A 16,600-nucleotide genomic window follows, 5' to 3' on the forward strand; every position below is an offset into this window, starting at 1 on the left:
ATGTTTTCCAGGCTCTTGCCCTGTGATACCCGGCACTGCCTGGGGATGCTGCCAGCACGAAGGCCCTTACCAGAGGCTGGCCCTGGATTTTGGACAAGAACTCCAAGCCAAAATATACCCCTTTTCTTTATTAAGTAGCCTACCTTAGATATTTCATTATAGTACCCAAATACTTGACTCAGACACACGCACACTGACACCTACAGCCACATACAACATACACATCACTTACCCCCCCACAATTCCCTGACACATTACACTCATATACATACATGTTAAATGCTACATTCAGAGTACATGCCACCCCCTCAGACACCACATTTACTGATCCACATACATCATCACACACTGCACATACACATACCCCCACATACATACTGTATATAGACACACAACACACAATACACGAAACCACATCTCTCTCTCTCACACACACACACACACACACACACTGCTCTCTAGGCCTCCAGGATTTCAGGGAACGTAGTTTGAAACAGCGAATACAGCGGAAGCCCTGTATTTAGCTTTAATGAGCTGTTTTCTATCTTCCCTAAAGGATACCGCCCCCTTCACCAGCCAGGTTAAAGCATTCAGTGGCTAATTTCTTCACGAGGACTGACACAGGTATGAAATTAATGCTCCCAGCGCTCACTTCTTGCTGGGTCTCCTGCTAATCCTAATGGGTTGTCCAGTGGATCTCAGCAACCCCAGCTCATCTCCTGAGATCCATGTCACAGGGGAAACGGACTAAGAGATCAGCAAACTCCCGATCAACGATAGGAATTGAACAACAGAACAACGTTGCTTCACCGGCCAGTGGGGCCCAAAGACAAAGATCTGGCTCCGGGCGATGTCGACGCGGTTCCAGGCCAGGGCCAGGCTCAGCTGATCTGGAGCCGAAGCGTTCGTTCCTGAAAGGGCAAAAAAGAAAAGTGACTTTTCACTGGGAAGGCCAGCTGGGCAGCGAGCCTCAGGGAGGTGAGCACGGGCCTCCCCCAGGCTAGCTCAGCTGCCTCTCTTCTTGCCCTAAGAACTACAAATTCTCCAAGAATTTTCCTCTGGGAGGAAGGTGGAGGCCGCCTATTGCTCTGCCAGCTCCGTACGACAGACAGGAAGAACCCAGTGATTTAGGACCTTGTCTGCAAAAGGCAGGACCCCTGGGACCGCCCAGCTCTGGGCTGCCCATCCCGACAGCCCCTGGCCTGCAGGGGGACCAGCGCAGCACAGCCGGGCAGCTGGCCCCATGGTGACCCCCGGCCCCGGTTCCTTTCCTCTGTCCTCGTCATGGCTCCAAAGCAGCTGAGAGGTGGGGAGAAATGTGGGTCCTGGAGCAGACCTCATCTCCTGAGCACCAGGCAGCAGCCGTCATTAGAGGTGGGATGGAGACATGAGACAGAGCCCTGCAGGACTGCAAATGAGAGACCATTCCATGCTTACACTCCAGGAACAGAAGCCCTCAGGGGGACACTTACAGATGGAAATGGTTCCAATTGCAGCCCAGCCAGTCCAGGGGCAGCCACAGACCCCTGCCCCCAAGGCACCCAGGCCTGGCTTTATCATTTCTACCGTGGCTTGGGTGACTCAGGGTGGTCACCCACAGGTGTGGACCTCGTAGGAGAGGATCGGGTCCCAGGCCAAGCCCCAGGCCAGGCCAGCACTGGGAGGACAGGAGAGACCCCTTCCCCAGCTCACCTTTCAGCAGGGCTGTTAAAATCGCCATCTCCACGTCTTGCTGGCCCTCAGAACCCATTCTAAACACGGTGACCTGGAACACGGTGAGGCAAGGCTGTGTTACAGCAAAGGTGGGACCAGGAGGGAGAACTGGGGTGTTTGTAAGAGACAAGCAGAGGTGGACTTGTGCTGAAACAACTGTAGGAGGGAGACAATTTCAAACCAAATGCCTGGGATTTCCCACCTCACCCCTGCTGCCTAGGAACCCAGCCTGGCCTCTGAGTCTCTTAGTGACTGATCAGCTCCAACACCGTCAAGAGGAGGGAGCCCAATTGTTATCTACACTCCGATATCTCAGTTGCCAGGGGAGCTGATAAAATTGTATCTGACCAAATAGGCTGTATTGGTCATTGCAAACTGCTGCTTGTGATGCCAGCATCCTGTGTCAGAGCCCTTGTTCAGTTCCCACTGCTCTCCTGATCCAGAGAAAGCAGCAGAAGATGGCCCAAGTCCTCGGACCCCCTGCCACCCACGTGTGAGACCCAGCTGGAGTTCCAGGCTCCTGGCTTCAGCCTGGCCCACCCTTGGCCATTGTGACCATTTGGAGAGTAAACCAGCAGGTGGAGGGTCTCTGTCTCTCTCTCTCTCTCTCTGTCTCTCTCTCTCCTTTCTCTACATTTCAATTAAATAAAACAAATCTTTTTTTTAAAAAATGGATGTATACTGGTAAATTTAAAATTTGAAGATGCTATGTTATACGTGCAAAGAGTGCTTATCCCGTATCAACACAATCAAGGAAGAGAAAAGTCGGAACTCCATACTGCATGTGGGAAGTGAGACGCCAGAACTTTGTAAGCACATCAGAAGCGAGGGCTCTGTCCCTCTTCCCCAAGGCTGCCCATCGGATGAGAGCTATGCAGCTCTGAGCTGTGTGACTCGCTGTGATGTCGCCGCACATTCGCTCCGGTCTGGAAACCCCCGAGACCCTCGCCTGCACAGGATTCTTCTGCTTCCATCTCGGGGACACCACCCCCAATCTGGCATGAATTTGCAACCAGCCTCTTGGAAAAGGCCGATCTAAACTATGAACACCCCATCAAACACACATGGGCAGAATTAGAAAAGGAAACATAATTCCCTCCGTGGAGCTCGCCTGGGAATAAGTTCAAGACACTTACGAGTTCCTTCTTCTTCATGCACTCCATGATAATTGCGAACAGCTGATGTGACTGGGTCTTGCTGTAATTAAACGTTTTCTGAATGGTGACCAGAAGCTGATCCCTGAGTGACTCATTTATTACCCTGTTCGACGGACGCGAGAGAACAAAACAACCCAGGTGAAGTCCATACGTGAATAAACCAGACATCTTGATGTGCACTTCGTATCTCCGATTTGAAACTTTGCTATTTGGAAAGTGTCCCAGCAGAGGAAATAAAGTGACCGCCATCGCAACTGTGTTCAGGATTAATCCCCGGAACCACAACCTTACAGGGAAAAATGGAATGGGAAGAGCGTTGCTCCCCGGGGAGAGAATTCCATCAGAAAGGACGAAGCTGCCCAGGTACTGCCCTGGGGACACGGGGCGCAGGTCCCACAGGTCCTCAGGGTTTACACCTGAGTGGATCGCTCCAGGTTTTCCCCTCGGCCTAACCAAGGAACACTTCCGAACCCACCCTGGGGCCCGTGCAGGAATCCTACCCTCCTTCTTCACTGTACTTGTGTGCAAAGGACAGAATGTCCGAGGCTCGTCCGCTGCCGTCACAGACCACCACGGGGACCGGAGGGTCTTCGCGCAGGTATTCCAAGACCACAGAGACCACGTTAGGGCCGCCTTCCACCACGAGGGCCACAACAGGCACACCCTGGCCCAGTCCTGCAACGCACAGCACATTCTGCGTTCAGCCCGGCGCGCAGCCTCCTCCCCACAACACTGTCGGCTTCTGCAGTACAGCGAAGAGCATGGGTGATGGGTGCGCCGCGTGGTGTTCTCGTTTGCCACGAGCTGGCCGTAAGTCAGGCACAGGGCGAATGCTTTTGCTCTTGTATTCAAAACAGATCTCAAAAAATCCTGAGCTTTCTGACTTGCACAGGGTTAAATTCCAAGTCCTACTCACCTGGCCTCACAGGCTCCTACTGTCAGAAACAGGCACACCTCCCTCAGGGTCCCGCCAAGGCCCTGAAATTGCCACTGTGGTGGCAGAGCCTCAAACAGCAATGCAGAGAAAGGGAGACACAGCCTCAAGAGCTCGGCTCAGCTCCTGGCCTCTCTTTATTTATTTATATTTTGACAGGCAGAGTTAGTGAGAGAGAGACAGAGAGAAAGGTCTTCCTTCCGTTGGTTCACCCCCCAAATGGCCGCTACGGCCGGTGCTGTGCCGATCCGAAGCCAGGAGCCAGGGGCTTCCTTCTGGTCTCCCATGCGGGTGCAGGGCCCAAGCATTTGGGCCGTCCTCCACTGCCTTCCTGGGCCACAGCAGAGAGCTGGACTGGAAGAGGAGCAACCGAGACAGAACCCGGTGCCCCAACCGGGACTAGAACCCGAGGTGCTGGCGCCGCAGGCGGAAGATTAGCCTAGTGAGCCGCAACGCCGGCCAAGCTCCTGGCCTCTCTTACAGTAACTGGGTGGCATCTGACCAATCTCCACACCTCTGAGTGCCTTTCAGGACCAACTGTAAGGGGTGAATAACCACGGTGCCTCCCTTTATCTCCCAAAGGAGACACTGATCTAAAATATAACAGTACTTTGCAAAGTTTATGTGGGAGACAAATAGGCCAGGTTGTTGCTGTTTCTGCTAGCAGTGCCTGAAATAAGGCGGTACAGACCAAGCATCCCTGCCTGGACATGGAGAGCATGTCAGATTTCCGATTTTCAGACCACTCCGTTCAACCTGTAAAGTCCACGCCAATATTCCAAATCCCAAATACCCTGAAATCTGAAATCCTTCTGGTGCCAAGCAATTTGGATAAGGGATACTCCACCCGCACGTTATCTTGAAGGTCAACGCCTGGTCTACTATCAGCCCCTAAGTTACTGAACCAGCAGGGTGAACCCTGGGAAGCAGAAGGTGGCAGGAGGACCCTGGGGAGGTGGGGTTCTGGAGTGGGAGTGAAGAAGCGGTGGGGACACATCTGAAGTGCCCAGCACGGTCTACAGACTCAGCCCTCAGTATCCATGGGGGATTTCCCCCAGAACTTCTTGTGGATACCAAAATATGCTAATGCTCAAATCCTGTTTGTAAAATAGTGCTGTTTTTTCATGTAACGTATGCAATTCTCTCTATCCTTCTCCTCCTCTTTAGCTCATTTACAGGACCTAACTCTTGTAAATGCTGTGTATGGAGCTCTTGCACTGTATTATTTCAAGAATAATGACAAGAAAAAAAAGTCTGCTCGTGTTCAGGACAGGTGCAATTTTTTCTGAATATTTTCAATCTGCAGTTGGTTGAATCTGCAGGTGCAGAACGTGAGTGGGGGTCCGTGGGGGTGACTGTCTTCCGAGTACGTTTCACAAGGCGTCTGTTAGTTGTGATGGGAATTCGTTGATCAACATTAACAAATGGCAAATAGGAGAAGTGTCCTTGGTCTCTGAGTTCTGAAGGGTTTCAGATAAAGTCTGCCAGCACAGGTTATGAGAAAATTTGAGAATATCAAGTGGGCGGATTTAGAGTTCCAGGTTTGCTTCCATGATGTGTTCCTGTAGGTAGGGACTCTTCACTATTTTGAACAACTTTGCTGTCTCCTACCCATAATTACAGGTGGGTTCATTTCAGCAAGCCATCATGGAGGGCCTGCTTTGTGCTGAGCCCTGACCAAGAGATACTGGAAAAGGGAGCACGAGGACCCCGACTTTGCCTGGGAGATCTCCCCACTAGGCCAGGCTTGCTGTTGTCGATCTCCACAGTGCAGTGGCCAAATCAGGCTGTGGACAGCTCGGTCTCCTAGGCTCAGGCTGGACTCCTGGAAGCTCCATGCTGTGCAGGGTGACGGCTGAGCACCCCTTTGCTGTCCCTGCCCTGCTCAGAACCCTAGGCAAAGGATGACAAAGGGAAGCCCACCAGTCACATGGCCAGGTGAAAACTTACAAGTCCAGGGAGAAATTAAAGCAGTGAGAACAAAGTGTGTGTGTGTGTGTGCGCGCATGTATCAGTTATCAACCAGTGTATCTCTCTTGATCTGATTCTCAGATACCCACAATAGTTCTTTGCGGTAGGACATTCCCAGTCTATCCACTCGTGTGTGTCACAGGTGATTAAATTGTGCTCTGTCATGACGATTTTCCAGCTCTAGAGTGTCTTTCACAAAAATCTCTCCAGTAATAGTAAAAGCAAAGTGTCAGTTAACTATTGTTTGGCTGTAAGAACAGGTGGAGTATGAACACTCCCCCTCTCAGCTGTGCCCCTGGACCAGCAGGGACGAGGCCCTCCCAGGAGCAGGTTGGCCCCGACAACACTCTCCAGAAGTTTCCTCACTGGACCATTCTGGTCTGAATGACCCAGAGCTACAGAGATATCTAACGACTGAATTACAATTGTCAGTTGATAGGAGGAATCATACTAATTCTCTCAGTGAAAAACTTGTTTCCTATTAAAACATTTAAAGGTAATGGCAGTAGAGGGAACAAGAACCGGCAGACAACATTGGGGGGGGGGGCACCACATCACCATGGCAACCATTGCAGGGCTGTTTCTTGCACCCACTTGTTAACTTGGGGAAAACATCACAGCACAGGTCAGTGAATGAAGTTTAGCAGGTAGCTAAGGTAAACCATTTAAGCAAGTCGTTTTCTGTTGATCTACTCATCATTGACTTTAAAACTGCGCCACTCTTGGGCGATTTCCCTCCCAACCTAGAGTTCAGGATGGAGGCACCAGTCCCGCGGCAGAGCCCACGGCCTGAGCCAGAACTTACTTGTGTTGATCTTCTGCAGAGAGATGTGCTTCTCCAGCTGCCTTCGCAGCTTCACCTCGGCGCCGTATTTGCCCAGGGTGCCGTTGTCGGCCAGGATAAAGTGTGTATGGGAGTTGTTGAGCACAGAGAGCTTACTTAGAGGGTTGGACATGGTCTGATACACTCTCGTTACCTGACAAAATGCACAACACAAATCAGAGCTGCACAGCTTAGATACTGAGACCAGCAGGGGAGCAAGTGGACTCTGTCTGAGGGAGCTTCCGAGAGTTGGTGGGAAACGGAATTGAAAGATAAAGCTTGTTTGGGTGCAAGGGATTTTGAAATCAATGCCTAGTTTTTTCATAATGCATTTTCCACGAGCATTCTGAAAGCTCCTCATAGATAATGGCTTCATTTAGAGCTACTCTCACTTCTCCATCTTTCCTATTAAAGGCCCTTTCCCCCGGCTGCTATGTTAAAATGTACAAAAACATATTTAGATAATGACAACCCAGGAATTTCACTCTTGGATTTTATCACAGAGCATTGAAACTTGTGGTAATGCAGAATCCTGTACACTTGTGTCTATGACAATTTTTTTGTGATAGAAAAATGGTAGATAACCCAGATGGCCTCAATGCGTAAATGGCTAAGCAGCCAGTGGTATAGCTGTACCATGGGAAGCCGCTCAGCAGTGGGAAGGAAGGGACATCAACACACATGACAACTGTGCAGAGGCTCATGTGGCGTGGAAACAGCCAGTCCCTGAAGGTCATACACACGGAGTGATCCTGTTGCTATATTATTTTTGCGACGATAAAATTGTAGAGATGTGAGGCAGATGAGTGTCTGCTGAGGGTTCAGAGGGAATTAGGCATAGTGATGAAAGGGCACGGGAGGGAGCCTTGTGCTGATGGAGATGTTCTGCCCTTGGCTGTACTGATGTCCACATCCCAGCTGTGATATCCTACTGTCACTATGTAAGACGGTATCGTTCCGGGAACAGGTGAAGGGGATAGGGGGGCTCTCTTCATTACTTCTTACTTCTGCACGCGATTCTACAATGATCTCAAAATAAAGACTTTCGTTTGAACAAACCGAGAGTTTCTTTAGAGAAAACACTTACATCCTTTCCAACCAGGTCTTCCTTATTCTCCACCATGCCCCAGGGAGCGATTCCTATGGCACAAACCCGGCCTCTGGATTTGGAGGAGTGGTCTTTCAAGGCATCCCCCACGTGGCTGATGACACCTGCGAGCAGCCAGGAGTCTTACTTTAGCACTCTACTTCCCATCATGCCCATCACACCACACTCATGAACATTAGGGACAGCTGCTCAGAGACCATGTATCCCTTCTGGAACAGGGATGGGGCACATCCACCTTCATCACGAAAAGGAAGTTCCCTAAAAGCCCGAGTTCATAATCATCAAGACTCTCGCCTTAGCTCCTTAAAAGGGGAAAACAAGCACAGAAATCAGAGCAGAGGCTGCCTTTTCAAGCTTTCATGACCTTGAGATGGAAGTCACTGGGGTCGCTTTGGGGGTCCCTGGCTGCATTCGGCTGGAGTTGACAATCAGACTGCCCGGCACGATCCTTACCCTCTCCTTGCCTCAGTTTCCTCTCCCGACAACGGGGAAAGATTGTCAAGAGGGTCAGTGAAGATGACATCACGCAGGGCTCAGAGACTGCCCTGTGGCAGGTGACCCAGAGCCGTTTGTCGTCATCACTGGTGTTATTATACTTGCTGTTTAAACAACATGAATCACACTCTAAAACAAATTACTGAAAAAAATCTCACTTTGCCGTAGGATCAGGAGTTCTGAGTGTGTCCATTCCCAGTGAGGGCAGGGGTCTGCTCTTACCGGTGCTGACGCCCCCCGTGAAGATCCAGGCCCCCGTGGTCATGGCTGCCTTGATCAGGCCTTTCCCAAAGACCTGCTTCAGCTTGGGCTGCATCTCAAAGTTCTGCAGGCCTCCATGCACGGATATTAAGAGCTTGGGGAGTTCCAGCTGCCAGTCTTTCACCATGAGATGAAGCAGAGCATCTGGTTTGGTGTCATAGGATACCCGGATATACTGCAAAGGAATGGGCGATGCTCAACGCCTGTTCTTGGTTTTGCTTCTTGTGGTAAAAGGAAGACAGGCTTTCACTCAGGTCCAAGCAAGAACTATCTGCCCTCTCCCTCCGCGTCCTGAGGCCCTCTGTGGAAGACTTAGGCCAACGGACTATAGGGAAATAGAGGAAGATTTAGCAAATAAAAATATAGGATGCCCAGTGCAATGGTCAAAAGGCATTCCCCAACATTTGCATGTTGAAACTGAATCACTAACACATGTGGATTAAGATGTGGACCTCTGAGCAGTCATTAGGCTATGAAGGCCCAAATCAATGGGATTGGTGCCCTAAAAAAATAGGCCCATGGAAGCCTACCACATACAAATGCAACAAGAAGGCGTCATCTATGAGCAGGAGGCCGCCCTCACCAGACGCCTGCTCTGCCGAGGACTTGATCCTGGACTTCCAGGTTCCAGAACTGTAAGCAATACAATTTCTGTTGTTCATAAATTACCCATGCTAAGTGTGTAGTTACAGCAGCCAAGTAGACAAAGACACCAGGAAACTTTGACTTTTAGATGAACAATGACAAGCGTTTTAGTACAATATTTTTACTAAATGCAGTAAGTCACATGTTTGAGACATACTTGTACTAAAACAATCTTCCATTATCTGTCTGAAATTCAAACATAATGAGGTGTCCTGTATTTCGTCTGGCAATCCTAACCTTGGAGAAATCAACTCCAAAGTTGGCTCAGCTGGAGCAACGGCCTAAGAAGTTGGACAACGTCGCTGATGAGTGAGTGGGGAAGAGAATCATGGGCCCAGATCTGGACTTGGCCTTCTCCCTAAGCAACAGAGACTAATGTTCACAGGGCTTGGTCCCTGTGAATCTCTCTCCTGTGTCCATGCCATATGGGGGGTGGAGAGGGGTGCCGTTCCGGATGACGATATATTGTGGCATTTGGAGTACAACTGAATTTTCTTTTAGCAGTGATACTGGGCCAATTAAATAAACTACCAACATGGTCGGATGGGTGTGTGGGCGTATTCTTCAGAAGCAGCTGAAGGGGATCACAGCGCTGAAGCCTCCCCTCTCTGGCAGGCTCACCAGGAAGGCCACTCCCTGTCTACATGCAAATATGGGAGACCTTCATGTTTTTCAGGCCAGCTGAGTACAAGCCCAGGGACCCTGTGGACAGACTCCAGGGGAAAATACAAGAGAATTTCAACACATCTAACAGGGGTTGCATGGTCACAGTTATTTATTTACTTTTTCAAAAAAAGGAATTTCTTATCACTGGAGATGGAGCAATGGGGTGTTTGCTAGGTTGTAAGGCTGGGTTACAGCATAGTTTGCAGGTTTTTGGCTTTGGTATGGATTTTTGGGATACTATGTTTCACAATGGAGGCCAGTATCCAAATTCCATGGCTCAAAAGCCACGCGCACAGATAAATAAATCTCTTGGATTTACAACGAAATATCTAGGAAGACTGAGCACAACTTTGAAGAAGGTCCAGGTGTCTGCAGGCTGGGGGACTGTACCCTGGTGAAGGCTGGGATCCCCACAATGCTGTGTCCAAATACCCTTCTCACCATGGCTTTGTTGGAGTATCCGCCACCCTGGAATTCCAGAATTCCATAGGAATCTGTTGGGTAGCTCTGGGTATGTTTGCTGACAGCCCACTTCTCGGGCTGAGTGTCCACCTGTTTTTGCTCCTCTCCATTTTTGCTGGGTGTTGCGCCTGGCAGAGGGGGAATATGCTGGTTGATGAGCTGTCCACAGCAACACCTGGAAACAAAGGCAAAGCAAGTCTCTCTGGAACGTTTTCCTCCTTCCCCTCCGTCAGCACCAATGAGTATGCTGAACAGGTGAGTTGGTTGGGTTCAAACAGGGGCTTACTCACAAACACCTTAGCTACCCAATGTCAATAGGGACAGAAATGCCCCTTAGGATGGCCTTTCTTAAGGCCATTCTGTTTATGTCCCAGTCTACTTACAATGCACTGGATAGTCGCCCTTCTCTACCCAACACATCTGAACTCTTTTCAATGTCTTGGCAACATCACTATGACATCCATTACTGAACACCCTCTGACAAAGGAATTGTATACTCAGAACATACTGCTGACCTCCCAGGAGTCGTCAGGACTGTCAAACTCCTCCAAAACTCCTTTACCAAGCAGCATTAAAAGTGTATTTTAAATCTGCTTGAGAAGCTGGCCCACTGGGCCATAACCTAAGCAGCTTCTTGTTTGCACAGTGCCTCCCCCGGAACCTGGCCAGCCTCTCGTGCTCTCTTGGAGCTCTCTCTCTCTGGTATTCTCTGTGCACGTTCCTTGGTCTCGTGCCAGCTCCCTCTCCTAGCAGGCCTAGGGTTTCATTTGTCACCCAGTCACTTTTGGCTGCCACACTTTTGAGGGGGTTGGGTCCAGCCAACACTTGAAACATCTGCTGGGAAGAACAGCAGTAGCCTGGAGCAATGACTTGGTGCAGATGGGATCCAGGGCCCAGTGACATGGGAGAGCTGGGGGGTGGGAGGAGGTCTGTTTTTGGCCCCAGAGGACCTGCGTGGGTGGTCATGCACACCAGCAAGTTGTGGGGGTGGGGGTGGCGCTGGAGAATGAGAGAGCTGAGGGCAAAATTGGCCTGAGGCTAAAGAGGATATTTGTACTCAGGCAAAGGTGAGTGAGTATGTGCATGTGTGTGGCAGATGCGTGTGTGTGTGTGTGTGTGTGGCAGATGTGTGTGCAAGTGTGTAGGGGCCTTGCCAGGGGCTGGCTGTGCCTCCATTCTCTTTCCATTTCTGGCTACTTTTTGGTTTTCTTTCTCTCTCCCTCCCCTTTGTCTTTATTAAGACAAAGCTTTATTGAGGTATAATTCACATACCACAGAACTGACCCATTTTCAGCGTACCATTTGATGGTTTGTACATTGACATACATGTACAATCATCACTATAATCGATTTTAGAACACTTTTTGGGCTGACGTTAACAGCAGTGGGTTAACCTGCTGCTTACAACTTTGAGTCCTTGCTATTCTGCTTCCCATCCAGCCCCTGCTAACGAGTCTGGGAAAGTAGCAGTGATAGTCCAAGGCCCCTGGGCCCCTGACACCCACCTCGGAGACCTGGATGAAGTTCCAGGCTTCAGGCTTCAGCCTGGCCCAGCCAGGAGAGGGAACCAGGGGGCAGAAGACCCCCCGACCCCGCGCCTTTCAAAGTAATTTTAAAAACTCAAATTGTTAAAAAAAATTTTTTTAGAACACTTTCATCACCAGAAAAGAAATTTTGCACACTTGGTCTCTCAGCCTCCTATTGCCCATCTACAGGTGCATTAACCAGCCATCAGTGACCACAAATCCACTTCCTGTCTCTTGGATCTCCCTGCTCTAGATATTTCACACAAATAGAGTCCTTCACCGTGGTCTTTTGTGACTGGCTTCTTTCACTGGCTGCATTTTCAGGGTTCATCCATGCTGCAGCACACGTCAGTACTTCCTTCTCTCTTATGGTTGAATAACATCCCAGTATATAGATGGATAAACATCCATCTCATTTCATGCACATTTGGGTTGTTAGCACCTTTTGGCTACCATGAGCATTGCTGTTACGAATATTTGTGGAGTGGAAGTTTTTGCATAGACGTGTGTTTTCATTTCTCTTGGGTCTACACCTAGGAGTGGAACTGCTGTGTCATGTGGTTACTCTGCGTTTCATCAGCTGAGCAACCCCAGGACTGGTTTCCAGGGTGACTGTGCTAGGGACACTCTGATTTCTCCAGGGCCTCCCGGACATTTGTCATTATCTCACATCATGATTCTAATCACCCACCTGGATGTGAAGTGGCAGTTTCGATTTACATGTCCTTGTGTTTGTTGGCTATTTGCATAAATTCCTTGGATAAATGCCTATTTTAAAACCTTTGACCATTTTAAAGCCTGAGTTATCTTTCTTTCCTTTTTCTTTTGGGATAGTGAGAGTTCTTTGATGTTCTGGGTCCAAGCCCCTTATCAGATGCATGATTTCTCCCGGTTCTCTTTTTACTTTCTTAATGGTCCCTTGAAACACAAATGTGTTTAATTTTGATAAAGTCCAAATCATTTTTTTTCTTTTGTTGCTCATGTTTTTGGTATTATATCTCAGAATCACTTGTCAAATCCCAGGTCATGAAAACTTATTCCTATGTTTTCATCTAAGAGTTTTATAGTTTTAACTCTTAAATGTAGGTGTTTGGTCCACTTCGAGTTAATTTTTACAGGTAGTATAAAAATGGTCCAAATCCATTCTTTTGCATGTAGCAATACTCTTGTTCCAGCACCATTTGTTGAAAGATAATTGGCTGGCACCGCAGCTCGCTGGGCTAATCCTCCTCCTGCGGTGCCGGCACCTCGGGTTCTAGTCCTGGTTGGGGCGCCAGTTCTGTCCCGGTTGCTCCTCTTCCAGTCCAGCTCTCTGCTGTGGCCCGGGAAGGCAGTGGAGGATGGCCCAAGTGCTTGGGCCCTGCACCCGCATGGGAGACCAGGAGGAAGCACCTGGCTCCTGGCTTCAGATCAGTGCAGCGCTGCCCATAGCGACCATTTGGGGGGGTGAACCAACAGAAGGAAGACCTTTCTCTCTGTCTCTCTCTCACTGTCTATAACTCTGTCAAATAAATTTTGTATGTGTGTGTGTGTTGACAGGCAGAATTAGACAGTGAGAGAGAGACAGACAGAGAGAAAGGTCTTCCTATCCATTGGTTCACCCCCCCAAATGGCCGCTACGGCCAGTGCTGCGCCGATCCGATCCGAAGCCAGGAGCCAGGTTCTTCTCCTGGTCTCCCACGCGGGTGCAGGGCCCAAGGACCTGGGCCATCCTCCACTGCCTTCCCAGGCAACAGCAGAGAGCTGGACAGGAAGAGGAGCAACTGGGACAGCACTGGCGCCCCAATGGGACTAGAACCCAGCGTGCCGGTGCCGCAGGCGGAGGATTAGCCCAGTGAGCTGCGGCACCGGCCGTCAAATAAATTTTTAAAAAAAGACTTATTTTATGTATTTAAAAGATAGAGTTACACAGAAAGGGGGGAAAGAAACGAAACGAGAGGGAAGGGGAGGGGAGAGGGAAGGGGAGGGGAGGGGAGGGGAGAGGAAAGATATCTTACATCTACTGTTTCACTCTCCAAATGGCTGCAATGGCTGGGGCTGGGCCAGGCCAAAGCCAGGAGCCTGGTACTCCATCCAGGTCTCCCAAGTGGGTGGCAGGGGCCCAAGCACTTGAGTATCCTCTGTTACTTCCAGGGGCATTAGCAGGGAGCTGAGGCAGAAGTGGAGCAGCTGGGACTTCTTCCGGCTGGTGCTCATATGGGACGTCGGTGTCACAGGCAGGCAGGGGATTAACCTGCTTGCTAACTGCTTGCGTCATGGCCTGGCCCCTGGCACTGTGTATTTGTTCTTGAATCCTTTTGTTAGTTTGTGTCTTTCCAGGAACTTTCCTGTTTCATCTAAGCTTGTTGGTGTACAAACTATAGTTTCTTCTATATTTTATACTATTTCTATAAGATTGGAAGTGATGCCCCCTTGTTCATTTCTGATTCTGGTCATTTGAGTTTTCTCCCATTTTTCTTCATCAGATAAAGATTAGTTGCTTGGTTGATCTTTCCCAGGATCATCTTTCCCTTTCATTGACTTTCTCTGTTGTTCTTTCTCATTTATTTCCGTTTCCATCATTAACTTCCTTCTAGCTGCTTTAGATGGAGTTTCTCCTCCTTCTTCCAGTGTCTTGGAGTAGAAGGTTAGATTAATTATTTAAGATATTTCTTTCTGGCCGGCGCCGCGGCTCACTAGGCTAATCTTCTGCCTGCGGCGCTGGCACACCAGGTTCTAGTCCCGGTCGGGGCACCGATTCTGTCCTGGTTGCCCCTCTTCCAGGCCAGCTCTCAGCTGTGGCCAGGGAGTGCAGTGGAGGATGGCCCAAGTGCTTGGGCCCTGCACCCCATGGGAGACCAGGAGAAGCACCTGGCTCCTGCCTTCGGATCAGCGCGGTGCGCCAGCCGCAGCACGCCAGCCGCGGCGACCATTGGAGGGTGAACCAACGGCAAAAAGGAAGACCTTTCTCTCTGTCTCTCTCTCTCACTGTCCACTCTGCCTGTCAAAAAAATTAAAAAAAAAATTTCTTTCTTTCTGATATGGCATTTTTCAAGTATAAATTTTCCTCCCAGGGGCCGGCCTTGTGGAATAGCCGGTACAGCCACTGCCTGCAGCGCCGGCATCCCTCGTAAGCACCAGTTCAATTCCCAGCTGCTCCACTTCTGATCCAGCTCCCTGCTAAGAGTCTGTACACATGAAGTCCACGAAGATGTTGGGTGAACGTATCAATAAATCAATCAGCCTCGAGGTTCTTTCCCCTCGGTGATGCCAACTTTCAGCCGGGTTTACTTCCAGTTGCTCACGTGACTTTAGAAGTCTCTCTGTTGATGGGTAACAGATGTATTTTCATACAGGGGATTGAATAGTTGCAGTTTTGTGCACACGTCAAGCCCTTTAAGGAGGCTGTATCGGGTTCACCTAGTCTGAGATCTTGCCTGTGGTGGAAAGTCTAACTTCATCATGAGAGTCTGTGGAGGAGGCCTGGCTGATAGGTCCTGGAAATCCATCCACAGCTCTCAGCATCCCCGTCACACTCAGGCTAAGAGCATGCTGTGGGTGCCTCTGGTTATGAGGGCCACGTCTGGGTGAGGGGCAGACAGAACCTCTTTTCCAGGGCTCCTGGCATCTTCCCAGAAGAGCCCAGTCAGTCCTGGTTAATGAGTCACCAGAGGAATAGACTCTGGCCGCCCCCCTTGGCTCTGCTCCTCTCATCCCCCACAAACACTAGAGGACCTGTTGCCAGGCAACGGGTACACAAGCACTGGTTTGGAGAATGTCTTCATTTTGAGGCTTCCAGCTTACCTGTTAGGGTCTTTTGTGCTGGGAATTACAAAGATACATTCCCGTTTGCAAAAGGTTTTCTCTATCCAAGCTTTCTGGCCCTGGAAGAGAAAGAAACAGAAATTAGACTGATCTGCTCCCAAGCCGCCACCTGAATTCATGATTTTGCTTGTAGAAAATGCGCATGACTTGGAAGTATGTATTCATGGTTCCCATTTGGTGAATCCTAATTCACCTTCTGGACAACAGGTGAAGAACCAAAGTGACTCCATTTTAAAACAATAAAAAAAAGCAGCCTCTGTTTCCCATAGCAGACCCGACTCCTTGTAAAAGCAGGTATTCAGGCATTCCGGAGATGTCAAAGCTCACCAGGGACAGTTAGCTTGGGAGACCAAGGACAGCACAGTAGAGATTGCTAAACAAAGTAACTCCCTGTGCCCAGAGGTCCCGTGCTGTAAGCTCCGCTGTTAACTCCCTGTACCCAGAGCTCCCGTGCTGTAAGCTCCGCTGTTAACTCCCTGTACCCAGAGCTCCCATGCTGTATGTAACTCTTTTTTCCTGCTGATGTAGCCCTTTTTTCCTTTAAAAACTCTCCCTAACAAAGACCGGGGCCTCACTCCTTCCTCCGCTGTGCCGGTTGGTTGGATGGGGTCCCTGTGGCGGCTTGTACTCCCGAATAAACCTTGCTTTTGTAGTTCCGTGTGATCGACTCTCTGGGGGTCTCTGTGGAGATCTAACGATCTGGGCACAACATATTTTTTGGTGCCCAACACAGGCACTGAGGGGGTGGGGCAGCTTGAGGAGGCCTCCAGGGCAGAGGGAGGCAGCAAGACAAGTCCCTACCGAGGCCCCAGTCCTGGCTGGACTGCCCCTGCAAGCTTCCTCCTAGGGGTCATCATGTCCTAGGCCACGAGGAACACCCTCACCAAAGCAGGGGCCTCAGGCCCAGAGGGGGAAGTGACCGGCTGCATCAGAAGGGGCCTGTGGCTCTTGCCGCCCAGAATTGAGGGAGCCAGCAGGCATGAGGGGACAGAGCCCTTCCAGAACAGGACAGGTCCTACGCTGGCACAGCTCATG

General features: G+C 50.0%; 1 protein-coding gene across 1 annotated transcript in view; it reads right to left on the reverse strand.

Annotated features, from left to right (window-relative positions):
- Positions 1–15,697, reverse strand: part of TRPM1 (transient receptor potential cation channel subfamily M member 1) — a 70,187-nt gene extending 54,490 nt beyond the window's left edge. The window contains exons 1-9 of the mRNA XM_062205001.1: positions 15,545–15,697; positions 10,215–10,410; positions 8,424–8,637; positions 7,686–7,810; positions 6,581–6,752; positions 3,371–3,545; positions 2,850–2,973; positions 1,693–1,765; positions 811–911 (exon numbers count right to left, since the gene is read on the reverse strand). Of these exons, the coding sequence (XP_062060985.1) occupies positions 811–911; positions 1,693–1,765; positions 2,850–2,973; positions 3,371–3,545; positions 6,581–6,752; positions 7,686–7,810; positions 8,424–8,637; positions 10,215–10,410; positions 15,545–15,684 (1,320 nt within the window). The 5' untranslated portion in view covers positions 15,685–15,697. The remainder of the gene's footprint in view (positions 1–810; positions 912–1,692; positions 1,766–2,849; positions 2,974–3,370; positions 3,546–6,580; positions 6,753–7,685; positions 7,811–8,423; positions 8,638–10,214; positions 10,411–15,544) is intronic.
- Between the last annotated feature and the right edge of the window lie 903 nt (positions 15,698–16,600).

Source organism: Lepus europaeus, chromosome 11 (genome assembly GCF_033115175.1).
Source record: "Lepus europaeus isolate LE1 chromosome 11, mLepTim1.pri, whole genome shotgun sequence".
Lineage (NCBI taxonomy): Eukaryota > Metazoa > Chordata > Mammalia > Lagomorpha > Leporidae > Lepus > Lepus europaeus.